This window comes from Culex quinquefasciatus, chromosome 3, assembly GCF_015732765.1.
Source record: "Culex quinquefasciatus strain JHB chromosome 3, VPISU_Cqui_1.0_pri_paternal, whole genome shotgun sequence".
NCBI classification, from domain to species: domain Eukaryota; kingdom Metazoa; phylum Arthropoda; class Insecta; order Diptera; family Culicidae; genus Culex; species Culex quinquefasciatus.
This window is the reverse complement of record NC_051863.1, coordinates 187,324,277-187,351,507: the sequence shown is the minus strand read 5'-3', so window position 1 is coordinate 187,351,507 and position 27,231 is coordinate 187,324,277. Positions and strand designations below refer to the sequence as shown.

The following is a 27,231-nucleotide window of genomic DNA, read 5'->3' as shown; positions in this document are numbered from 1 at the left end:
ACTTAATTTTGCAAACTTTCAATTTAACTTAATGTCAATATATTACCATAGAATTGCTAAATAAACATTTTGGAGTGAGTATAACACCGTTTTGGGGGTATTTGTATCGATAGAATAGATTTTTCGTTGGAATTTCGTACCAACCCGGAATTTCGTCGTCAGAAAATCCGCCGGCATCTAAACCGGTCCACAATTCACAAGTCAACCTATGTGGCATCAGAAAGGGCATAAAATTTCCGATCTTTTGATACCCATACATGCAGGTTTTCTATAAAACCCACGTTTTTAAATACCTAAGCAAAAACGTTGTTATGGTTTCGTTTGAGCAACCTGCCAAAAATGTATGGAATTTTGTAATTTTTGTTCTCGTGGATCAAACTTACTTTTTGCCCAGGTATATAAAAACGTAGGTTTTAAAGAAAACCTAGATGTATGGGTATCAAAAGATCGGAAATTTTATGCCCTTTCCGATTCCACATAGGTTGACTTGTGAATCGTGGACCGGTTCGGATGCCGGCGGATTTTCCTACGACGTAATTCCGGGTTGGTACGAAATTCCAACGAAAAATCTATTCTATCGATACAAATACCCCCAAAACGGTGTTATACTCACTCCAAAATGTTTATTTAGCAATTCTATGGTAATATTTTGACATTTAGTTGAATTAAAAGTTTGCAAAATTAAGTTTAGATAAGTTTTATATAGAATTTCCAGAGTTATATAAACTTTTATACTAAGTAGTTAGTAAACTTTATATTCAATCCAAATTATTTTTTTAATCAGTCAAATATGCCTATCTGGAGTTGGGAGACTGGATTTATGGTGATTTGTCAACAAATAACATTATTTATGTTAATTTTTCGAAAGGTGTACAAACTTTTTTTGCACCTTTTTTATTTTCGTAATAGTATTTGTTATATAACTTTTTATAGAAATCATCTTTTCATGAGCTTTTTGTAGCAAAATGTTTGGCATGAGTTTCTGAACAAAACGTAGTACTAGGTTCCTGTCAAACTTTAAATTTTTTACATGTTTCATCACAAAATGTGCATAGTGCCCAAGGGGTGTAAATACTTTTTTTACATACTGTATGAAACTCGTTGCAAAACTAGATAATTTCAGCACTGGTCGTACAACCCGAGCTGAAAAAAATTCTTTTAGCAATTTGTTAAAAAAAAAAACTACGAAATAATGAACTTAACTTAAAATCAAACAGTTTTTTGAAATTTTGTTTTTTTTATCAATTTGAAGAGCTTAAGACTGTGGAAGGCATCATTCCAGATCGGCCATTTGGCGGCCATGCTTGTTCTAGAAAAATATTCAAATCTTGATACAGAATGTTTCAATCAAAAAATGGTTTTCTTAGTGTTGTTTGTAGAAGCATTTTACACAGGGTTGTTACGGAAAAGTCGAAAAAAAATCCGCGCCAGATCCGCGCCGACCCCAAAACCCAATCCGCGCGAAATCCGCGCCATATAAAAAAAATTGCGACAAACATAGAAGAGAGTAACATAATGAATGAAATTTTAAACGAAAAAAGAATAATACAGAAGGCATTTGGATCAGTACCGTTGATCAGTTGTGGATTCATATCCCACCTGTACCAAATGGAACCTTTATTGCCATTTCTGAAACAATATTAGCATTTTTTGCAACACTTTAAATATCGTTGCTTTAAAACAAATTCAGAAAAAAAAATTAAAGCCATAAAATAAATCACCAAATTATAAAATCTAGGGATTTAATACTTGATAATTCTCGCCAAAACTTAACTCTGGAAAATCGAACCACGAAATTTCTATTATTTTCTTCTCTAAATTTTTCTAAACTAAAATATGACTCCGAAAATTATCCGAACTAAGAAAATGGCAAAAAAATAATAATTTCTGCAGTTTTTTTTTTAAAGGACCAGTAAACCAAATTTTCAGTTTTTGTTTTCTGGGTGTTTTTCAATACCCCTGACTCAAGGCGGTTCTAAAAACACCCAAAAGCAAAAACTGGAAATTTGGTTTATTGAACTTTTCAAAAAAAACACCAGATTAAATAATTTAAAAATTTAATAATTTAGTACTTTAGAAATTTAATAATTTAATAATTTAATAATTTAATAATTTAATAATTTAATAATTTAATAATTTAATAATTTAATAATTTAATAATTTAATAATTTAATAATTTAATAATTTAATAATTAAATAATTCAATAATTTAATAATTTAATAATTTAATAATTTAATAATTCAATAATATAATAATTTAATAATTTAATAATTTAATAATTTAATAATTTAATAATTTAATAAATTAATAATTTAATAATTAAATAATTTAAAAATCTAAAAATTTAAAAATTTAAAAATTTAATAATTTAATAATTTAATAATTTAATAATTTAATAATTTAATAATTTAATAATTTAATAATTTAATAATTTAATAATTTAATAATTTAATAATTTAATAATTTAATAATTTAATAATTTAATAATTTAATAATTAAATAATTTAATAATTTAATAATTAAATAATTTAATAATTTAATAATTTAATAATTTAATAATTTAATAATTTAATAATTTAATAATTTAATAATTTAATAATTTAATAATTTAATAATTTAATAATTTAATAATTTAATAATTTAATAATTTAATAATTTAATAATTTAATAATTTAATAATTTAATAATTTAATAATTTAATAATTTAATAATTTAATAATTTAATAATTTAATAATTTAATAATTTAATAATTTAATAATTTAATAATTTAATAATTTAATAATTAAATAATTTAATAATTTAATAATTTAATAATTTAATAATTTAATAATTTAATAATTTAATAATTTAATAATTTAATAATTTAATAATTTAATAATTTAATAATTTAATAATTTAATAATTTAATAATTTAATAATTTAATAATTTAATAATTTAATAATTTAATAATTTAATAATTTAATAATTTAATAATTTAATAATTTAATAATTTAATAATTTAATAATTTAATAATTTAATAATTAAATAATTAAATAATTTAATAATTTAATAATTTAATAATTTAATAATTAAACAATTAAATAATTTAATAATTTAATAATTTAATAATTTAATAATTTAATAATTTAATAATTTAATAATTTAATAATTTAATAATTTAATAATTTGATAATTTAATAATTTAATAATTTAATAATTTAATAATTTAATAATTTAATAATTTAATAATTTAATAATTTAATAATTTAATAATTTAATAATTTAATAATTTAATAATTTAATAATTTAATAATTTAATAATTTAATAATTTAATAATTCAATCATTTAATAATTTAATAATTTAATAATTAAATAATTAAATAATTAAATAATTTAATAATTTAATAATTTAATAATTTAATAATTTAATAATTTAATAATTTAATAATTTACTAATTTAATAATTTAATAGTTTAATAATTAAATAGTTTAACAATAATTTAATAATTTAAAAATTTAATAATTCAATAATTTAATCATTTAAAAATTTAATAATTCAATAATTTCTTCTTAAAACATTAAAAATTAACCAAACAATCAATTGTAATATTTTCGTAATTTTTCAATTGAATAATTCGTACTTTTAAGTTTTTTGAGTCTGTATGTTTTGACAAGTTCAAATTATGAATTCTTTTTTTATGATTTGAACTTGTAAATTCTGAAGTTTCAAATAGTTGAATTCCAGATTTCTTTTTTTTAATTTTAACATTACATTTTGCTTTTAGACGGAGATTTTAGCAGATTTCTAAGTGGATTTCGTCATGTTGTGATAATTGGGAATAGAATCAATTCTACCTGAATCAGAGTGGCAATAGAATTTTTATTTTTTTCAATAAACCAAAAATTAAAAAAAAAACATTTTTTATATTGAAAAAACATAGAGAATCTAAAAAGTTTCATAGCTTCAAATTTTTAAAATTCTGTAATTTTTCGAATTTTGTTATTTTGATTTTAAAAAAATTGGTATTTTTTTGAATTGTTAAGCAGATGTTTTAATAATAATGAGTTCTAATGTTATGTTAAATTTATATAACAAATTTCAATACATGAAAAAAATCGCTCCTTGAAGATTATTTCAAAGTTTCGTATTAAGAAAAAAAGCAATCAATAAATTTTAGAAGAAAATTTTCTTCATTTACAACTTCTTAGAAATTGATATTTTCGCACTTAACGAAAAAGATTGAATTCATTTAATTCCTAATAATATTTTCCTTTGTAATGTGAAAGAATTTCTATCGTTTTCAATTATTTTGTTTATCAAAATTGCTATCCGCGCGAAATCCGCGCCTGAGCAAAATTAGCCAGCAAATCCGCGCCAGATCCGCGCGATACGCGCCATCCGCGCCATCCGCGCGATCCGCGCCGTCCGTAACAACCCTGATAGTGATTTTTTTTTTTCATTTCAATTAACTATTTCTGGACCCATTGCCACAAGAGTAAAGGACACCTTCTACGACCTTAACCACTCTAACACCGTTTCGCGACCGTTTTTTCGAAAATCAACAACCTTTGACACTGTAGGACGACGACGACACACGGCGCTACTCATTTCGCCATTCTGGCTGGGCGGGACCGACCAACCCTATAGGAAATCAACCTTCAGAATAACTTCGATGGTCGTGGTGCTGGCGCCACAAAAATGCCCAATTATTTCTCACATTTGCATGGCTGCTTCAGTGGTAGCGTGATTTTGTTTTTCCTGGGATAGTGGGATTGTTCAAGTGGTCAAAATTCGTTTTTTTTTAATATTTTTTATTATTTCGCTCACTAGTTCACCTTACGGAATTTCCACTGAATCCGCTTGAACTTGGATATACATGGTTCCATTCACCACTACCTGACCTTCCCGAATGATTGGCGCTCTAATAGCATTCTTGAACCTGGTCAGACAATCATTCGGCCAGCGGATGATGATCTGGTGTTTTTTTCTTCTCTTCTGTGTGGTTTTGTTTTGCTCCAGTCCAGTGCCGTTCAACTTGGAGTGCAAAGACCACCGCACCGGGGACGACACACTCTTATCGCGGCCCACAGGCAGGTTCACAAACATCGTGGTACCTTTGGTGGTTGGAAATCAAAACACTGTTTTCATGAAGCCGGCGCAATCTTGAGTTAAACAAAATCAGTTTCGAGAGTGTGTTGTTTGCTTGTTTGAACACAAACTCTCTTTTGAAAATTGAACGGGAAAAGATTGATGGTATTAAACGTGTCGAAAATTGTGACATCAAGAGACGTTGTCTGTTGTTTGGTCAGTTTGTTTATGTGGGATTGCATCACAGTTAAAAACAGTTTATTTTTAAAAAAGACAAAAAAGATCGAAATTCTGGTCAAAAATTATAACTTGTTATGATATCCAAGAAAAGTTATGTTAGTAAAAAATAAACAAAAAGAAATTATTTTTTTCAAGTGCACTCTTGTCAGTTGTTTTCGAAATCAATCACTTCTTAACATCCGGGTTTTCAACGAAAGTTTCAAACAAAAAATCAAGTTCTAGACGCTTTCAGAACTGATTAGAAAGTGGCAGGTGACAGCCGTTTTCTCATCGCGTGTCACTGACACCGTCCTGGTCAAACGAGAGAAGGTGAGTGCGTTTATGGAGTCAGTAAACTAGGCCACCCAGTAATTATGGTAATTGGTTTGTGGCCGTGGCGGTTTTTTCTCTCTCCTTACTGGCCTTTTTGGACGGTTCAACAAACAATTTAGGGTGAAGGATTCGGCGGTGGCCTTGGGGTTGGATGTTGTGCACGTGATGCATGCTAAACTGGATTAATTGCCTGGGGTGATATGAACAGGTTAAGGTCGGGATGTTTACCTCAGACTTCATTACTGGTTATTTGAACGTGTTTGACATTAAAATCTTGAGATAGTCAATATCTTGAAATGTCTAGTTTCATCTAACACGTTGGCATTTCCACAAAGTTGCAACACAACTCAACACCAACAGAGACTCGCTGCTGAATGGTAACTCAAAAAAAAAACGAAAACGAAACTATTGGCACTACGCCCCCCGGGGCATGGCCTTCCTCTAACGTGGGATTTCTGCTCCAGCGCCTCTGACGAGACAGGAGAAACCGGGACCGACGTTTTACTTCACCATCCGATAGAAGCTCAGTGGATAAGGCGGGAATCGAACCCGCGTCTCATAGCATCATCGGGATCGGCAGCCGAAGCCGCTACCCCTGCGCCACGAGACCCTCAACTCAAATCAATCTCAATTGAAAAATTAGACCGCCTGCGCCATTCTCCGGCGGAATCCCCTGCTGGTCCCACGATGGACCCTACAACACCAGCGACAAAGAAACACCAATCTAGAGCAAACATCTTAGGGTCCCCCCCACCACTTGAGTCTCGAAATTGGAAGCTTTTGTACCACGACGACGACGACGACTCCGTTGACAATCATCATGCTTTCGACGCGAAGAATGTGCAATTGTCAAATTAAATTTGCGCTCGAGTGGACTCTGGATGTTGTAAGCCTCTGCGCTCGTTAAGTCCAAATTGACAACGATTTCCTGAACCACTTGTGTGTGTTGCAGAACTTCATCTGGGGACGCTTGCGCTTATACTTGCAGTCGTCGTCATCTCAAGTAGCGTGACGGAAGTACGCATCTAATTGACAAAACCAGTCCAGCGCAATTCTTTCGAGCGCGCACTGCATTTGCGGGTGTAATTTGCCATCCAACTTTATAGAGTGAGTGAGCGCTGAGCTGCACCATCTGTGAACATCTGTGGGGTGCTGGGTGGTGAAAGTACTTTTTTTTCCCCGAGCCCCTTGCTGGCGAAGAGCTCGGCGTAACTTTGCTGAACTAGATTATCTCTAGCGTGTATTGTATATGTGGATAGATATTTTAACTCAAGCTGCAACTATTCTGTTGAACGCGCGCGTAACAAGCGCAACGCAAACGATGATCAACCCTCAGCTGGGCGGGAAACAAGTCGCGACTCACCCAACTGTTAGCTCACTACTTACAACTTTACTAATCACAATTCATAACTTTCAACCTACAATCGCAAGCTATGTTATCGTCTCTGATCATCAAAAATTGTGAATCACAACTCACTACTCATTACTCACTTCTCACTACTCACATATTTCAGCTCACTATTCTCTACTCGCAATTTGTTAGTTGTTGAAGTGAGTTATGAGTGAATTCGAGTGATGTTGCAAACTGTTAATTATTTAAAACGCAAAAAAAATGCAACTCACACATCTGTGAGCTCCCTACTCACATTATTAAACTCAGGATTCTATACTTCTTAAGTCAGTACTGAGCAGTGAGTGCTTCTACAAAAAGTGAATTGCAAGTGGGAATTATATGTCGGGTTTTAGTGAGTCACAACGTTCTTTTCACTATTCACTATTCAACACACATAAATAGATGCTCACTAGAGGTGGGCAAAATTGCACTTTTTTTGGAGCTGCTCATTTTCACTCGCTCATTAAAATGAGCCGCTCTTTTTAACTGCTTTTTAACGCTCTTTTGCGTTTATTTTGGCTAAAATAGGGGAAATATACCCATTTTAAGCCTAATAAGCGATCGTGTTTCAATGATGCTGGATAATCTGGAGTAGTCCTTGAAATTTACTAACACCAAGTACACCAACGAGTTGAGCAACTTGTTGTGAACATTTCTGTTTATTTTCACTTTTATTAAATGTCATGCTATTCCTTTTACAAGCATTTCAAAAAAAATATTTCCCATTTGCATTCTAATCAGTCGAGTACATTGGGCCACGTTTAGTCGTTTTTTTCTTCCAGTGATCTTTTGGGTCTGCTTAGTGCTGCCAAAATTGATGAAATTTTAAGCGAACACTCACGGAAAGTAGCATTTACAGAGAATATTTCCTGGCATCACTGACTCACTCCAACAGGCGCTGCTGGTGGTTCTTTATTTGCCTTCGCTTGTCGCCTGCTTTTCTTCAGCCTTCGATTGGAATGGGTCGTCAAAAGTCAAACGTCAAAAGACTTGGCGCGTTTGTTTTTTTGATGGCGCTTGCTAATTATTTACATGTTTTGGGAATATTTTTCAAGTGAGTTACTAATTAATGTGCAAAAGAACATGTTGCCGGTAGTTGGAAGCAATTTTATATCTCAAGCGCTTTGAAAACGTTAGCGCAAGTGAAAAGATATTGATGGCGACTCTCGTTAAGCAGTTAAGTTCTCATCTTGCGTGTGGATGTGTGTGCCACCAAAATGATGAGAAATGGTCTCGCAAAATAGAAATTATGATCAAAAGTGCATTAAATTTGATCTTTTTTGCCAGTAAATGGCATAAATTTGCGTGTTTACTCGGGGCGGTGCTGTTGCTGGTAAGTTTATAGCGTAAATAGTATTTTTGGAGCTTTAATCGAGCATCAAACTGTTCATATGACGAAGATAGGTGTTTGATTAGAAAGGGTATATTTCCCCTAAAACAATTGTTGATATTTTATTTTTTGAAAATTGTCTTCAAACATTCTGATTCAATCAGTCTATCAGTCTAAAAGTCTAAAAATGTCAAAGTTTAATTAAGTAAGAGGATTTTTTTTCCAAAATCTAATGGGTTATTTAGAAGTTTTCAATACTTTAATGTATCTTTATGGTTACTTTAAAAAACCATTCAGTTTTACTTAAGCGATTTTGGCAAAAATATAGTCAAGAGTCTTTTAACGTCTAGTGATAAGAATTTTTCAAAAAATACTTTAACTTGCCATTTTTATGCTCAAAAACTTGTGGAAGTACACTGTGGGATAATTTTGACAAATATGGCTTAATTTAGCCATAAAGCATTGTCAAATTTGAAATTAAATTTTCAATCCCCAAAACCAAATTTAAAACTACAATTTGTTAGAAAATCCATGATTTTTTGAACTAAAAAACACAGGTTTAAAAATATTTACGTCTTTGAATGGTTCTTTCATAAGACCAGAGTTTTAAAAAGAACCGCGGCTCTTTTTTGTCAATCATAGATCGTTCGCTTTTTGTGTGAACCGGCTCGCTCTTTTTTGCCCAGTTTGAATTGTGAATAATATGGGGTGCCAGATTGTTATTGTCTGCCAATTTGAGAGGGGAAAATAGAGCGTCCAAATTCCGTCCCGGGAAAATAATAAGGATTTCCCGGAAAAAAATATTTCCCGTTTCCCGGAAAATTTGTAAAATATTAATCAGAGTCAGGATCAGAACAATTTTCGATTTTTTTAAATTTCCCGGGAATTCCCGGGAAATTTGTTGAAAATTTCCCGTTTCCCGGGAAATTTCAAACCCCGGGAAATTGGACGCTCTAGGGTAAAACAAAAGTTTAATCGGGTAAGAGGATTTTTTTTTTTTCAATATTTAATGGGTTACTTAGTAATTTTCAACACTTTAATGTATCTTTATGGTTACTTTAGAAAATCATTCAGCTTTACTTTTGAAGAAATTTCAAATAAAACTAGCAAACTGAAAATAATTTTTTGAAAAATGTTTAAGCGGTTTTGGCGAAAATATAGTTAAGAGTCTTTCAACGTATAGTGATAAGAATTTTTCAAAAGTTGCTTTAACTTGTCATGTTTTACCCTCAAAAACCTGTGGAAGTACACCGTGGGATAATTTTGACAAATATGACTTAATTTATAAGCATTGTCAAATTTGAAATTTAATTTTCAATCCTTAAAAACAAATTTAAAACTACGATTTGTTAGAAATCAATTATGTTTTTAAACTAAAAACACAGGTTCAAAATTATTTACATCTTGGAATGGTTCTTTCACAAGACCAGAGTTTTAAAAAGAACCGTGGCTCTTTTTTGTGAATCATGGATCGTTCGCTCTTTTTGTGAACCGGCTCTTTTGAGCGGCTCACTCTTTTTTTGCCCAGTGCTAATTGTGAATAATATAGAATTCCAGATTTTTATTGTCTGCCAATTTGAGAGGGGGAAACAGAGCGTCCTAATTCCCGTTCCGGGAAAAATCCCGGGAATTCCCGTTTCCCGGGAAATTTGTAAAATATTAATCAGAGCCAGGATCAGAACAATTTGTGATAAATTATGAATTTCCAGGAAATTCTCTGGAAATTTGTTGAAAATTTCCCGTTTCCCGGGAAATTTGAAACCCCGGGAAATTGGACGCTCTAGGGTAAAACGAAAAAAAAAATCAATTAAATGTAAATTAAACCTATTTTATATTTTTTGTCACACTGCTATAAACGAAACACTGGCAAATCACAATTGTAAGCTCACAACTCGAAACTCACTTCTCTCAACGCATTGCGCACAACTTTCAGCTCACTATTTTCAATGTCCTGTTTCAAGTTGTGGATAATGAGTGTCGGGTCCAATGTGGTCAATGTTAAAAGTGAGTTATGAGTTTATCACGAATAATTAATTCCTCTCAACTCAAAGCAACCTGCGCCACAAAAATATACCTCACCTTTCACGGTTCGCAACTCATCGGTAGTGTGTTGCGGTTTACAGTCCACAAAACGAGAAGCTCACTACTCACGCCTCGTAGCTCACGACTCACTGCTTTCAACTCACCACTCCCGCTATTAAGTGTTGTGAACAATGGTTAATGAGTGTCGCGTCTAAACTGATCACTAGTGAATAATGAGATGATTGTAGTGAGAAGTTCAATTTGTGAGCTTTGATAGCTGGGCGTCCCGCTGAGGGTTAAAAGAGCGCACAAATTCGCGCAACCTCATCTCGCTGGTGGGATCCACTGTGGCTGCGCGTTCCGCGTAGTGGTTGCGAGCTTATTACCGATTATGACCTGCCCTCGTCCAACCAGCAGCAACTCACTCGGTTGCAAAAATCGGTGTGTTTTGATAGTAATTTTCGCTCGAATCTCATCAGATCTGCACAAAAATGGGAGTAAACCCCGATGGTTAGTGGTTAGATAAAGCTCAGCATCTCTACCGAGCGAGAGAGAGATATTGCACGGTTCGATGGATGCGAAAAGTTTTGGCGCAAAAGAAAAAGCGGCGATGCTTTCACGAGAGCAGCCAACATTAAGCGCTGACCCGTTTAATCCATTTATTTTCATAAACTAAACTGAACTGATGGTCGTGGTCTGTGTGGTGGGTTGTTACAGGGAAAGGTAATTTTCGGGGTTGGGAGTTGCTCAGCGCGGAAAATTGCGGGCTTGTTAGAGTGAGGAAAAGTACTATGGGTGAATAGTTTATCGTGATTTCTAATTTCTGGGCTGCTGCGGTGGAAGACTTAATACACAAGCAATCACGGCGTTTAAATGGATTTCAAACGATGGAGGAACAAGTGGTTCGTGATTAGAGCCGGTTTAATATCGCTTGAACCCCTTGTTTTAGGTTGGTGCAGTTGTTTCGTGAAGTTATCTTTTTGAAAGCGGAAAGATTCAACTGAGAAGTTGAATTTGCATGTTTTCAAACAATTACATGATGAAATTTAGTTTGAAATATATTTTAATCACTTTTTAATTATTTAGCTGATTTGTTTTAATTTTGCAAATTATAATTAGTGACATCAACGAAGAGCGTCAGAAGCAAGTCAATCAATTTTGTGCAAATTGATGAAAAATTTGCAAATTGATAAGTCAAATAATTCCGTCACTCGCATCCCATGACAAAAAGCAAGTTAAAATTCCACACTGCCATGTAAAGCATCCCATCATCAGTTCCGATGTTCCCGCTGGAGCCGCACAAGCTGGCGCGTGTTTGAATTGGTTGCCCGCCCCTCCCCGCGGCTGAATTATTCATGGAATTCGCCCGTCAATTACCCCCGCGGAAATCGTTGTCTGAGCTGCTGGTGCCGGAGGAATTCAAATATGGCGGCTCCTCACTCTCTCGCTCCTCATTCTATACATGTATTTAAAAGCGAATAACAACAGCGAAAACTGCACTGATAACGGCTAGGGGAAATATACCTATTTTAAGCCTATTTAGCGATGACTCTTGATTCCTTTTAGAATTACTCTGCAGTTTTCAATTAAATCATGAAAATTCTATGTTCATTTGGAAGGGCAACTCTTCCTGAACATGTTAATATAAAATAATATGAAGTTCAGTTATTTCATCTATTTTTTAAATCATTTTTAAATCACTCCATCAAATTTGTATATTCAGCCTAAATTACCTATTATAATCACTCCCAGATACCTATTCTAATCAACGCCTTGAAAGCACCACTACAAACAAAATCAGCATCAAAACCATAATTTCAATTTGCAAAGGGCCTATGAAGGCTGAGACAGTTTTAAAATTTTCTTTCAAAATGACCGTTATCTTCGAAATAATAAACGCATTTTTTTTATCAGGCAACGTAATTGTAACAGGATTGCAATCTGGGGTAAATAGGGACAGAAATCACTAGTTTTGAACAATTTATTGCGATTTAATACATATTAAAAAAAGAGCATGAAGGAATAAACGGAGCCTTTAAAAAATGCTGTTTTTCAAAACCAAATCTTATACTTTTCTATTGTAATAAAGGAGAAAACAAAACAGTCATTTAAATTGTTTATTTTTATACTGATTAGACATACCATTGAGGGTTATTAAATTACAAATTTATGATTTATTATAGCTGCAAATTCGATGTTTGTTATCCAAATCATGGAGTATGAATTATGATGTCAGTTGTTATCTCAGTTTAACATATATTTCCGTTGGAGCTTCTGCGGCCTTTCTCTTAGCCGTTTCCTTTTCTCGTTTCTCTTCTATTTTCCGTTCCTTCAACCTTTGCTGAAGTTCTCCCCAACTCGCTTTTTCATCGCGTTTCCTTTTTCTCCCGCTTCCTTCTCTGCTTGTTTGGCCAATGTTGCGTCATCCATACCGATCATGAGCGTCGAACGATACGACGATGTTGTATCAAGCGGGTAAGCTGGTTTGGCGATGCCCGGAGTGACCGAGTTGCGAGTACTGTTGACGCTGATGTCGGCCATGTTGACGCCCTCCAAGAACGTGGGAGATTCTACTCCGCCCGCAACGTGATAAGACGACGATGTGTCAAGAGGGCGAGCTGGTGTGGCGAAGCCCGGAGTTGTCGACGTGTGAGTACTGTTGACGCTTGTGTCGGGCAAGTTGACACCACCCGAGAACGTGGGAGATTCTATTCCGTCCGCCGCGTGATACGACCACGTTGTGCCAAGCGGGCGAGCTGGTGTGGCGATGCCCGGAGTGATCAAGGTGAAGATCGTGTCGGACAAGTCGACGCCACCCGAGAACGTGGCAAATCCTGCTCCAGCCGTCGAGCGATAAGACAGCTCGGCTGGCACTTCTCTGGCCTTCCTCTTAGCCGCTTCCTTTGCTCGTTTTTCGTCAGCTTTACGTTGTTTCATACCTTCCTGAAGTTGCTTCTTGCTCGCATTCTCTTCACGTTTCCTTTTCCTCTCCGCTTCACGTGCTTCCTTCTCAGCCTGCTTTGCTAATCTTGCCTCCTCCCTTTTTTTGGCTTTTTCTTGTTGTTCTTGCTTCTTCTGCACCTTCAGTTCATCAGCCTGGCGTAGTTCGGCCAGCCTTTCATCGGCTGTAAGGATCGGTTGCGTCTTTATCTTGTAATTAATGTGGTTTGATTTTCGTTTAGGAGTTGGCGGAGTGTGTAAAAAGTGACTAATACTCATACGGCGTTTGTTAGTGATGTCCTGAAGAGGGGGCATTGACTCAAAACAAAAATCGTCCATTCTGATCTCTTCCTCCTCCCAACGTTGATTAGTCGATTGCTCGAAACTTGTAGCGGCCGCGTTAGTGTCATCCGAGAACGATCCTCCTACTCCACCCGTCGAGCGATTCGACGCTGTGCCAAGATCGTGTCGGAATAGCCGACGCCACCCGAGAACGTGGCAGATCCTGCTCCAGCCGTCGAGCGATACGCTGGTGCTGTTGTGGCGATGCCCGGAGTGGTTGAGGTGAAGATCGTGTCGGACAAGTCGACGCCACCCGAGAACGTGGGAGATTCTACTCCGTCCGCCGCGTGATACGACCACGTTGTGCCAAGAGGGCGAGCTGGTGTGGCGATGCCCGGAGTGGTCGAGGTGAAGATCGTGTCGGACAAGTCGACGCCACCCGAGAACGTGGCAGATCTTGCTCCAGCCGTCGAGCGATACGCTGGTGCTGTTGTGGCGATGCCCGGAGTGGTTGAGGTGAAGATCGTGTCGGACAAGTCGACGCCACCCGAGAACGTAGCAGATCCTGCTCCAGCCGTCGAGCGATACGCTGGTGCTGGTGTGGCGATGCCCGGAGTGGTTGAGGTGAAGATCGTGTCGGACAAGTCGACGCCACCCGAGAACGTAGCAGATCCTGCTCCAGCCGTCGAGCGATACGCTGGTGCTGGTGTGGCGATGCCCGGAGTGGTTGAGGTGAAGATCGTGTCGGACAAGTCGACGCCACCCGAGAACGTAGCAGATCCTGCTCCAGCCTCCGAGCGATACGACGATGTTGCACCAAGCGCACGATCGGATGTGGAGATTCGCTGGTTATTTGCTGCAAAATAATACATAATATAATCACATACATGTTGTAATAACACTGAAATCATCTTTTACCAGCGCTAGCAGATTTTGCCAAACACTTCGTGTAGTTTGGGGCGTTCTCATTAAACGGATGGATTCCAGTGACGACAAATGACTTTTTGATGGTTTGCTCTTTGATTGATTCGTTCATGGCTGCTTCGAGGTTTGCTGCGAAATTGCGGGTGGTCAGTGGATCATTGGGTGGCCGTTGTTCGACAATTTTGCGCCAGGACTGCTTTAGAGGGCCAAAAATCGCCACGTCCGCAGGTTGAATAATTCTGGTTGAGTTCGGATATAATGCAATGAGCACAATCCCCAGCTCTTGGCACGCCTCTGCAGCAGCAAACGCTGTGTGCGACTTGTGGCCATCAACAAAAAACAGAACTGGGAATTTGACACCACGCTTAACCAGAGACGGGTACAGAATTTGTTTGATGTAGAGGACGAAGTTGTCTGTATCCATCCAACCGTTCTCGGATTTTCCGATCCCCCACGTTCCCGGCACGCTTTGGATAATCTCTTTCGGAAGGCGTTTATACGGAAGCACTATATCCGGAGGAAAGCAATACCCATCAGCGCTGAAGCAGAACAGCACCGTCACGTTCTTTTTTGGATCTCCAGATTCGACCATGACCACATCCCGATCGCCTTTTTTTGCCAGAACCTTCCTGGCCATTTTAAACAAATAGAATCCTATCTCATCCCCGTTAACGTTGCGCTTAGGATCCATCAAGGCCTCTAGGATTTCCGGATGCAATTCAGCATAGTCCCAGATCGTTCGATACCATCCTCGTAGATCGTCTTCCGACACACGTGCACTTGCCGCTGTGACGCCCTCTGGTTTACGGACTGCAATGTCCGGATGGCGTCTCATAAAGCCTGTCAACCAGCTTTGACCTGTTAAATATAAGAAATTTAGATTTTTTTTGTTTTTTGAATTATAGAATTAAAATTCTAAAATTCTAAAATTCTAAAAATCTAAAATTCTAAAATTCTAAAATTCTAAAATTCTAAAATTCTAAAATTCTAAAATTCTAAAATTCTAAAATTCTAAAATTCTAAAATTCTAAAATTCTAAAATTCTAAAATTCTAAAATTCTAAAATTTTAAAATTCTAAAATTCTAAAATTCTAAAATTCTAAAATTCTAAAATTCTAAAATTCTAAAATTCTAATGTTAGAAAGAAATTTAGATTTTTTTGTTTTTTGAGTTATAGAATTTTAGAATATTAGAATTTAAGAATTTTATAATTATAATTCCAATATTCTAAAATTCTAAAATTCTAAAAATCAAAAAGTCTAAAAGTTTAAAAGTCTAAAAGTCTAAAATTCTTAAATTCTTAAATTTTAAAATTCTAAAAGTCTAAGAGTCTAAAATTCTAAAAGCCTTAAAGTCTTTAATTCTAAAATTCTAAAGTTAGAAAGAAATTTAGATTTTTTTGTTTTTTGAATTATAGAATTTTAGAATTTTAGAATTTTAGAATTTTAGAATTTTAGAATTTAAGAATTTTAGAATTTTAGAATTTTAGAATTTTAGAATTTTGGAATTTTAGAATTTTAGAATTTTAGAATTTTAGAATTTTAGAATTTTAGAATTTTAGAATTTTAGAATTTTAGAATTTTTGAATTTTTGAATTTTTGAATTTTAGAATTTTAGAATTTTAGAATTTTAGAATTTTAGAATTTTAGAATTTTAGAATTTTAGAATTTTAGAATTTTAGAATTTTAGAATTTTAGAATTTTAGAATTTTAGAATTTTAGAATTTTAGAATTTTAGAATTTTAGAATTTTAGAATTTTAGAATTTTAGAATTTTAGAATTTTAGAATTTTGGAATTTTTGAATTTTTGAATTTTTGAATTTTTGAATTTTTGAATTTTTGAATTTTTGAATTTTTGAATTTTTGAATTTTTGAATTTTTGAATTTTTGAATTTTTGAATTTTTGGCTCTAAAAATCTATTGCAAACTAACGTAAATAAAAAAATACCTGGGGTTCCATTTTTGAACGTGTTTGGCCGTGGCGAGATTTTGATAAAGTCCGCCACTTTGGCTTGCAGGCCAGTTGATGTAACGGGAAACCCCTTGCGTTGCATGTCAAACAACCATTGTACAAGTTTTTCCTCCTCAGCGGTTGTGAGCACAGTTGGAGGGCCGGTGGTAAGTTTATTTTGAAACCTGTCACTCATGCGGTACTGTAATGTACCACGCGGAATATTGAAGCTGATACTCGCCCTATAAAGCGACATTACTCCGGTACGAATATGCTCGAGGGCCGCCTGCACATCTTCCTCGGAATAACAATACTCGACTGAAAAAATTATTGAATGTTCGTGTCAGTATAACGACTGATGGATAAATAAATCAAACTTTCGAGTTTTTACTGTAAATAAAAATTTAATTTAAATTTTTAGATCTGAAAATTTTGTCCATGAAGCAATTTTGCAGCATTAGTCTTTCCAATCAATTTTGGGGGCTGCTTAGGGAGCGTTCTTTTATTACGTAACGCAGTTGGGGGGAGGGGGTGTCGGAGGCCGTGTTACGCCCATCCATTTTTTTTAATTTGTATGGAAATTTTGTTACGAGGGGGGGGGCGGGAGGATGTCTAAAAATCCGTTTTTTGCGTTACGTAATAAAATAACACTTGCTTATACAAAACGGGTAAGTAAATGAATGCAATTCTGTATATTGAGAAGGGATTCTCTGACCGATTTGGTGTCTTCGGCAAAATTGTAAGTTAATAATTTCGATTTTTTTATATGTTTCAAAAAGTAGTTTGACCTATCAGCCAAAACGTGTCGCTTTTTGTCGCTGGAGAATGTGTCTATAATAGATATGATTTTTGATTTTTTTTTTAAGATATTCAAATTTTGACAAAAAGTTATGCTTTAAATATCAAAGTCAAATTTAGTTTTTTAATTGCATTTAAAAATATTTCTTCAAAGAAAAGAACTCAAAAAAATATTTTTGAAAATCTGAGAAGATTTTTAACAATTTATCTAAGGAACTTTGAAAATTGGACAGTTAAATTAGCCTCAGAATGAATTCGAATCAATGAAGTAAATTCTTTTAAGTGTCTGTCACCTAATTAGCCTGTAAATTTAACTAACTGTTTTTGAATTCTTTGTGAGGCTGTATCTAAGAAACTAATTGAATGGTTAAAATGTTAAATAAAAGACGATTTTCTTTCCGTGTACCTACTATTACCCGAAAAGTTCTAATCAGAACCTACAACTTTGCCGAAGACACCAAATCGGTCAGAACATTTCTTCTCAAGATACAGAATTGTATACATTTACATACCCATTTTGTATGAGCAGCCCTAAAAATTGTCTTTTGACATAGGGAATGCATGGACAAAGTTTCATCCAAATTGAAAAATACTAAGATAAGACGATTTGCGAAATCGTACAGAGCCACTCAATACTTATTGGTGTAATATTTGCTTATGTTATGTTACATGTAATGTTAAAAAAGTGAAAAACTGTTTTAAAAGCAAAATTACCTACATCAAGGACAGACAATTAATTTTAGAACGCAATTACCAAACCAATAGTAAGCTCTCACCACTCGCAATTTTCCTATAGAACATCCCAAAAATAATACCCTACCTTTTTCCGTGGTTTGAGACGCCGACCCAGTCTCATCGTTCTGGAGAGGAGCATCGAAGCTGCTTCTGCTGGTGAGCCCTCCGGGACCGGTCACGTTGTCGGCGTTCGGATCTTTCTCAAATAGCTCACTTTCCGTTCCGGGACTGACCGCACGCCGCTGGTTGGCCGCCAGGGGACGAACCGATGCTGTCAAAGCGCTGACGCTTTGGGGGGGAGCACCGAAGCTGCTGTACGATCCGGGACTGGCCGCCAGGGGACGAAACGAGGCCATCAACGCGCTGACGCCCTGGGGAGGAGCACCAAGGCAGCTGTTGCTGCCGAACGTTCCGGGACTGACCGCACGCTGCTGGTTGGCCGCCAGGGGACGAACCGAGGCTGCCAAAGCGTTTACGCCCGGGAGAGGAACGCCGAAGCTGCTGTTCCGATCGAAGCTTGTAGTGCCGATAGTTTCGCGATAGCTGAGGTCAACTGGGTGTGACGCTGACACAAATAAACATCGCCGGCGAGCTGGAATGTCCAGGTTCTGGCTGGGTCGGCCAGGAATCGACAAATCCATCGGTTCTTCGTCTGTTTCTGAAATAAATACATTTGTTCAATTCAGTCTTCATCAAAAAATCCCTTTTTTAGCTTACCCGAAATCATTTTGCTGTTTACACTTGAAGAAAATTTTGATTTTGACACATCACAACTGTCAATCAATAATGCAAAGGGCCTAAATATTTTTTCAAAGCATTTCTTAACATCGGTTGCCAGTTTTGAGGCAAATGTTAATAAAATGGACGAAAAAGATTATGCAAGCATGGACCAAGATGAGAAATAATATGTTTCAGTTTGGCAACACTGTAGTTACGCTTGTATTGGTGTCAATTAAGAAGATTGCTCAAAAGTGTTGAAAATATGTTGGGAGCTAGTGCTTCGGCATTTTTTTTTTAAAAGTGTATTTCTTCAATTAAAACAACATTTCGCGTAAAAAAAATTGAGAAGCTCGATGTGAAATAAACGTATGTTTAAATTGCAGCAATTAACATAATTAAAAAGTGTAAAATAGTGAGGTAAAAAGTAAAACAAAAGTGGTCTGATTCAAAGGACTATGCTTAAGCGGTCAGAAGATTTATCAGGCCGGCTTAAATGACGGTGTCAGGTAAGGAAAAAAACACGAGCCAAATACATTTTTCCTGTTTTTTGTAAAAATTTAGTGTTTTTCGGATTAAATCTTTCACTAGGATGCATGCTCACTTCTTGCTCATAGTTTGGCTGGTTTGTGGCTCTTTAAAATGAGTTTATTTGTTAATTATTTAGGTTAGAAAATGCGATAGGCTGAAGATAGGTCATTGATTAAAATAGGCATAATTCCCCTACGTTTTGCTGACAAGTGGAATGTTATTTTTTGTGCGCTCCACAAGAGATACCGCCCAAAGTGGTCTTCCAAAATAAACAATAAACAGGCAGTGTTTGGATTTGGGTGGGTGCCCTGGGAAGTTTGAATCACTGTTGCTAACCCAGCCGGAATCATCCGGATGTGTTACTCATCACATTTCTGCGTTCTGGATTTAAATCACAAATTTTTGTGGCGATGGTTTTTACGCGGTTTTGACGCAGAGGAAACCTCGAAATTTGACTACGAAATGCCATAATAATTTTAACGAGATTTCATCCAGCCCAATTCTGCGTGTACGCCGTCGTCACAATTACAATACGCTCTTGAATGGTTCACCAAACACGAAACTATTTGCGATTCCAAACGAGTGAACACCAACACGGGTCACCGCCGTCGACAATAAATATCGCTCTGGAATGCGCCACATATTGACCCTGAAAAATATTTCATACTTCATTTGATTGAATTTAACGACGGGTGACCTAGGCCGGGGTCCCCCCAACCTAACCCACCATTGTCAACGCGTGGTCGACTCTCTGGCCAATTTGACACAGCCGGCTTGGAGTAATTTGGGTGGCATTTTGGAACATGTAGGAGAATGAAACTGAAATTTGCTTTTGGAGGTGTTTTGCTGCAGTATAAAGTGACTGCTACAAAAACAAGGCAAAAAATGTATAAAAAAAAAAACAAAAAAAAAAAACACAGGTCGGAACATATACATTTCAATGAAAATTTTTAAACCAAGACAAACATTTTAAAAGGGCGTAATATTGAATGTTTGACTCTTTTGATATGTTAGTCGTGATTTAAACATTTAGAAAATATATTTTTTGAAATGATCGAAAAATTTCACGAATGTTTCATATTTTAACATTGTAAATCGGACCATTAGTTGCTGAGATATCGATGTTAGAAAATGGTGGGTTGTTTGGGTTAGACTTAGAAAACATCAATTTTCCTGTATTTAAACCTTTGCATGGCAATATTTCAGCAACTAAGGGTCAACAAAGTTCAAAAAAGCAAAATATAGAGAATTTTCTCAGCATTTCAAAAATATTTTTTTCAAAAGTGTGCAAACATGTGCACTATTTTAAAAAAATAAAAATTGCTGCAATTTTCAAAAAAGTTACCTAAAAATTACTATAACTTGAATACTATGAACTTTATCAAAATTTCACAAAGTACCTTCTGATTACAAACTTGATTTTACATCTAAAAATGGAGCTGAAAAATTTTTGCGATCAATATTTTGATTTTTTCAAAAAAAAATCAGTACTGATTCAAAAAATCATAACTCGATCAAAGACTTTTTGCCCATTCTGGAAATTTCTGAAAAGTTGGCATTTTATGTCGCCTAAAACATATCAAAAAATAAAAAAATCAAAAATAGTGCTTTTTGCAAATCAAGTTTTAGTGACAAAAAGTTAAATAAAAAATCATCAAAAAAATTTTTACCATGTATCATTTTTTTCAGTGTAGTCCTTATCCATACCTACAACATTGCCGAAGACACCAAAATTCCTTCAAAAGGTACAGATTTTTTTTAATTTTCATACACCATTTTTGTATGGACAGCTGTCAAATTTGTATGGAAAATTATATGGACAAACTAATGAAGCAAAATGGCTTCTTTGGCCAAAGGCACCAAAAAAGTTTCAGCCAGATTCAAAAATACAAAAAAAAATCGAATGACCGAAATCTCAGAGAATTGCTCTATTGAACAAGTCTCTACCAAAACCGGAAATTGATTTGATTTGTATTTTTTTATTTGGCTCAAACTTTGTGGAGGCCTTTCCTATGACCAAAGAAGCTATTTCAAGCAAAATAATGTAAAAAGGCCGAAGCCGAAGTTTTTAAACAACGAATCTGTCCTGCTCACGTCCTTTGATGTTTACATAAGGAACGAGCAGGATAGAATCTTTGTTTACACTTCAGCTTCGGCTAGAAGTGTAGCCAGAATTTTGGTTCTTTTCTTCTTCTTCCCTCTCTCCCATATGTCTTCCAAAAAATTGAGGGGGGGCGGTTCAGCCCAAAGCCCATCCCCCTGGCTACGGGCCTGCCTTCGGCCATATTACAATGTACACGCAAAATCTGGATAACACAGATCTGTGTAAAAAAATTACACAGCTTGACGATCAGTTCTAGCTTTCAAAATCTGTGTAGTTTCCTGACACAGTTCTGTGTAAAATATTACACAGATTTTTGAACAGCGTCTCTTCTAAATCTGTGTAAAATAGAGTTGGCGTCACTGTCGTTCATTTCCCGCACTTCTGCTGAGCTGAAAAGGTTGAAAATTTTTTGGTCGTTTTTTCATAGATTTTTTTGTGATTATTAACTGAGTTTTTCTATAAATCTTAATTTCAAACATGGTTTTATCATGACTGTAGATTTCTTAGTAGAAAACATAGTTTTACAACAAATTTCACCAGATTAAGTATAAACTAATTCCATAACCTAACTTTTTTGTTCGTTTAGCATATCTTCGCGAGTACTGTAAAAGAGTGAACCAAACTTCCAACTCCTCCGGCAAGAACACCAGTTTTGAGATTTCGAGATTTCCTGGCCATCGTCGCTACAGATTCGGACCAGAAAGCCCTCCAGCAAGGAAGCGCCAGCCGAAACAGTAACCTGATTCGTGATCTTCCGCCGATTCGGAAAGATTCGCTGCTCCGGTTTCCGCGACCAAGAAAGAATTCGCTGCTCCGGTTCCCGCGACCAAGGAAGGATTCGCTGCCTCGGTTCCCGCGTCCAAGGAAGGCCAGCGTTTGCGGTAGGTTTCTTTTTGATAAACTTTGTTAGATTAAATCTAATTCTTGTTTTTTTTAGATCGCTCGTGCACTACCCAACTTCTTCGAACGTCTCGGCCAGATTCGGACCAGAAAGTCCTCCGGCAAGGAAGCGCCAGCCGAAACAACAACCTGATTCGTGATCTTCCGGCGATTCACTGCCCGCGACCAAGAAAGGATTCGCTGCTCCGGTTCCCACGGAAAGGATTCGCTGCCTCAAGATTGAATAAATAAGTTTCATTGTTTTTGTTTATTTTCGTTTTTTCATCCGTTTTATGAAAGAAAACAGGTTTGCAGGGGAAAAATCGGGGTAGAATTTTACCCAGATCTGTGTAAAAATTTACCCAGATCTGTGTAAAATTTTACACAGATCGCTGGCTTAAAATATATATTTTTAACCATTTCTGTGTTATATTTTACCCAGACCTGTGAAAAAATTTACTCAGATCTGTGTAAAATTTTACACAGATTGCTTTTATAAAATTACACAGATTTGACAGACAACGGCTGAACACAGATCTGTGTACAAGGCTTTTACACAGATTCTGTGTATTCCAGGTTTTGTGCAATCTGTGTCAAATTTTACACAGATCTGTGTTATCTGAATTTTGCGTGTATTGTTAGATTGTGTGTCATTGGTTCTCCCATACAAGTCTCCATACAATTTTGGCAGCTGTTCATACAAAATAATACGTAAATATTTTAACAGCTATAACTTTTGATTAAGTTATCTGATCAATTTGGTGTCTTCGGCAAAGTTGTAGGTATTGTAGAGGACTATTGAGAAAAAAATGGTACACGGAAAAAAATGACGATTTTTGAATTATGATTTTTTTTTTTCACAAAGACTCAATTTCCCAAAATACATATTTTTTGATTTTCGAGTTTTTTTTATATATTTTAAGGCCGATGCAAATATTTAAAAAAAGTCAAGGAGGGGGCAAAAAAATAAAAAAATATAAAAATTTAAATAACAAGCCATAGTCTTCACATTTAAATGAAAAAAGTGTTTTAAAATACATTTTACACTAGTTCAGTTGTTTTGCAATCTCTAGTTTTCAAAAAATCTAAGATCTGACAAAAATAAAAATTGTATCGAAAAAAAAGATTTTGCATCGAAGATTTTCAAAAAAAATTTAAGATTTTTTAATAAACCCAAACATGCTAAAAATGATTATAAACGCAGAAGAATGTATTTTAATTTGATTTCAGCTGGTTGCACTTGAATTTTCATTGAAATTTTGAAGTTTATTGTAAAAATTTTTTTTTTGCCCCCTGATTTTTCGGGCCAATTTTGAAGGGGGTGACAAAAACTTTTAAAAATATTTGTACCAGCCTAAGGGACACAAATCTGCAAATTCTGAGGTATAGACAAGTATGGTCAAAAAAATTGCCGCCGAGTTGTAAATTTTTGAAAAAATAGTGATATTTGGAAAAAATCGAAATTTTATACCAAAAAGAAATTTGACCTCAATCTTTTGTTTAAAATTGAATTTGCAATCAAAAAGTACTTTACAGATTTTATACCAAAAAAAATGACCTTAATTTTTTATGTAAAATTAAATTTGCCTTTTCGATTGCTCAATTGGATTGGAAAAAATCGAAAGGAGAATGGGCAAATTTGGTCCAAGGATGTACACGAACGGGACCAACTTTTTTCGAAAGATCTCGCCGAAACATGAAAAAAAGTCTTCTGGACCAACTCTCTAAACCCCGGGGATCAAAAGTTACATGCTGTTGAATTTTGAGCATTTTGGGTTAAAATGAACAAAAAATCGTATTTTTGCTATTTCTAAAATCATTCATAAAATCTCTGTTTCATTATGGATTTCGATTTTCTTGACTTCATTCGACGCGTATCAGCAAAAACTATGAGTTCTGATATGTCTTAGCATGATTGAAACATGATTTCTCTTGTTTTTATCCGTTTGAACCGTTTGTGCAAGAGGCATCCCATAGAAACAAGTCGAAACTTCAAGGATTTGAAACCGGGTCCAACCCAGACTGCTTCAGTGAGTACGGAAGTCTTCAGTGCAATGTTGTAACAACTTATTGGGATGGTCTGAGTCATCCGAGAACTTCTTGGAGTTAAGACCGGTGAGTCTACCGCCGTAACAAGCAAGATGTCGGCGGTTTTTGACCACGGATCATACCCGCATGGCTTCAGTGAGTATGGTAGACTACTATGCGGATGTGTTGGAGTGTCCTGGGTTCTCCTAGGACTCCCTGGAGTTAAGATCTGTGGGTCTACTACCGTAACAAGCAAAATGTCGACCGGTTTTGACCCCGGAACATACACGCATAGCTTCAAACAGTATGGTAGACTGCTTTGTTAATGTGTTGGGATGTCTTTGGTCATCCTAGGAGTCCCTGGAGTTTAGATATTTGGGTCACTGTAACAAGAAAAAGATCGATGATTTTTAACCACGCATCATAACCGCAAAGATTCAGTGATTATGGCAGACTGTATTGCTGTTATGTTGGGATGTTCTGGACCATTCCAGGAGTCCTTGTAACAGCCATAGACCTACAGATCATAACTCCAGGGAGTCTTTGGATGACCCAGGACATCCTAACACATTAGCAAAGCAGTCTACCATACTCACTGAAGCTATGCGGGTATGTTCCGGGGTCATAAACCGTCGACCACTGGCTTGTTACGGTAGTAGACCCTCAGATCTTAACTCCAGGGAGTCCTAGGAGAACCCAGGACACTCCAACACATCAGCATAGTAGTCTACCATACTCACTGAAGCCATGCGGGTATGGTCCGTGGTCAAAAACCGCCGACATCTTGCTTGTTACGGCGGTAGACTCACCGGTCTTAACTCCAAGGAGTTCTCGGATGACTCAGACCATCCCAATAAGTTGTTACAACATTGCACTGAAGCCTTCCATACTCACTGAAGCAGTCTGGGTTGGACCCGGTTTCAAAATCTTCAAGTTTCGACTTGTTTCTATGGGATGCCTTTTGAACAAACGGTTCAAACGGATAAAAACAAGAGAAATCATGTTTCAATCATGCTAAGACATATCAGAACTCATAGTTTTTGCTGATACGCGTCGAATGAAGTCAAGAAAATCGAAATCCTTAATGAAACAGAGATTTTATGAATGATTTTAGAAATAGCAAAAATACGATTTTTTGTACATTTTAACCCAAAATGCTCAAGCTTCAACAACTTGTAACTTTTGAACCCCGGGGTTTAGAGAGTTGGTCCAGAAGACTTTTTTTCATGTCTCGGCGAGATCATTCGAAAAAAGTTGGTCCCGTTCGTGTACATCCTTGGACCAGCTCCCATACAAATTTGCCCATTCTCCTTTAATGCAAAAACAAATTTGACGTAATTTTTAATGTAAAATTGAATTTCCAATCGAAAAGTACTCTACAGATTTTTTGATAAAGGGCTCCGTTTTCAAGATAAAGCCACCGAAAGTTTGATTTTCACGAAATATTTGCAGTTTTTCGATTTTTAAAAATAGTGACCATGAGTAACCATTTCCAAAAATATTTCTTTTGAAAAGTTCAGAAAATTTGCTATGGAATTGTCTAAGAGACATCGAAAATTGGACCTCTGGACCAAACATTCAATATTACGCTCTTTTGAAATGTTAGTCTTGATTAACAAAAATCAAAATATTGTTTTCGAAAAGATCGGAAAATTTCACGATTATTTCATGTTTTAACATTGATAATCGTACCATTAGTTACTGAGATATCGACATTAGAAAATGGTGAGTTGTTTGAGTGAGACTTGGAAAATTTAAATTTTCATGTTTCTTTTTCTTTAAGCAGCTGTATCTCAGCAACCAGAGGGACATAAAAAATGGAGGTCATTTTTTTTTTAAAGGTAATATTTCGATTTTTTCCATAAATCACTATTTTTTCAAAAGTTCATAACTTGGCGGCAGATTTTTTACCATACTTTTCTATGGCTCAAAAGTTGCGGGTTTTTGTCCCGTAAAACATATAAAAAAATCTCGAAAATCAAAAAATATTTATTTTAGGAAAATTAGTTTTTGTGACAAAAATGTTAATTAAAAAATCTGATTTTTTTTTAGCGTGTACCTATTTTTTTCATAATGGTCCTCAACAATACCTACAACTTTGCCCAAGACACCAAATTGATCAGAAAATTCACTCTAAAGTTACAGCTGTTTAAATAATTAATTTAATTAGTTTAATTAACGTAAAAGTGAAATGCCTTTTTTAAAGCTGTATATTTTGCTATAGCTGAAATCAACAAGAATTGCACACTTCTTCGACCATATAAAACTGAACTCGGCAATGAGGTCCTCTCTCCAAATAATTCCCACTCAAAAGCCCTCAAGCCAACTCGTCCGGAAGCCGAGCGTTGGGTCCCATAACTTTGACCTGCCGTCGCCACTGCCGTCATCATCGGCCCATTAGATGGCGGCAGCACGGACCGGAAAGCCAACCGACTCCACACTCCATTCCACACAGCTCACAACCGATTAGCATTCGCCAAGTGAACGTTTAGAGGCTCCAAGGTTACTGCTACCTTCCGAGGGGGTCAATTTGGTTGGCGTCGGATATGTGGACCAACTTGCGGAATTCCAGTCTACGGGCGCGCGGATTGCACCGCTTTTGGTCTGTTGCACAAGAACTAGGCGGCTGTTGGCGGCCATTGAGTAGCCCCTCGTATACGAACTAACTACACACTGCAGCAGTCAGTCAGTAAGCAGCAGTTTCCGCAATAGCTGCGAGCAGCAACACATGAAATCCGCCAATCAGCTGCTGGCGCTGCAACCCCGTCGCAACTTGGCGATTAAAGCCATAGGAGGTTCGTGTACTTGGCGCAAGTCCGTGCCACGACTTTGACTACGACGAACGGCAGCAGCGAAGGAGGTTGCAAAATATGTGACTCTTTAGTTCGGCCAGAGCAAAGAAGAAGAAGGGGGAAAAAAACGCTGGCGGTGGGCCTCTAGTCATGAGTCTAGACGCAAACTGCCTCGCAGCGC

The 27,231-nt window shown here is 35.9% G+C and overlaps 3 protein-coding genes across 3 annotated transcripts in view; all 3 read right to left on the bottom strand.

Moving 5' to 3' along the window:
* LOC6053530 overlaps positions 1 to 27,231 on the bottom strand; it is a 258,989-nt gene that overhangs the window by 213,003 nt on the left and 18,755 nt on the right.
* Positions 12,702 to 13,625, bottom strand: LOC119769349 (stress response protein nst1-like). Its single transcript, XM_038261383.1, has one exon. It carries the CDS (start codon positions 13,623 to 13,625, stop codon positions 12,702 to 12,704), a length of 924 nt encoding a protein of 307 aa, XP_038117311.1.
* On the bottom strand, positions 13,722 to 14,870 carry LOC119769788 (A-agglutinin anchorage subunit-like). Its single transcript, XM_038263394.1, has 2 exons — positions 14,511 to 14,870; positions 13,722 to 14,448 (listed from the first exon to the last, which is right to left on the bottom strand). The coding sequence occupies exons 1-2, from the start codon at positions 14,626 to 14,628 to the stop codon at positions 13,736 to 13,738; spliced, it is 831 nt and encodes a 276-aa protein (XP_038119322.1). The 5' UTR covers positions 14,629 to 14,870; the 3' UTR covers positions 13,722 to 13,735.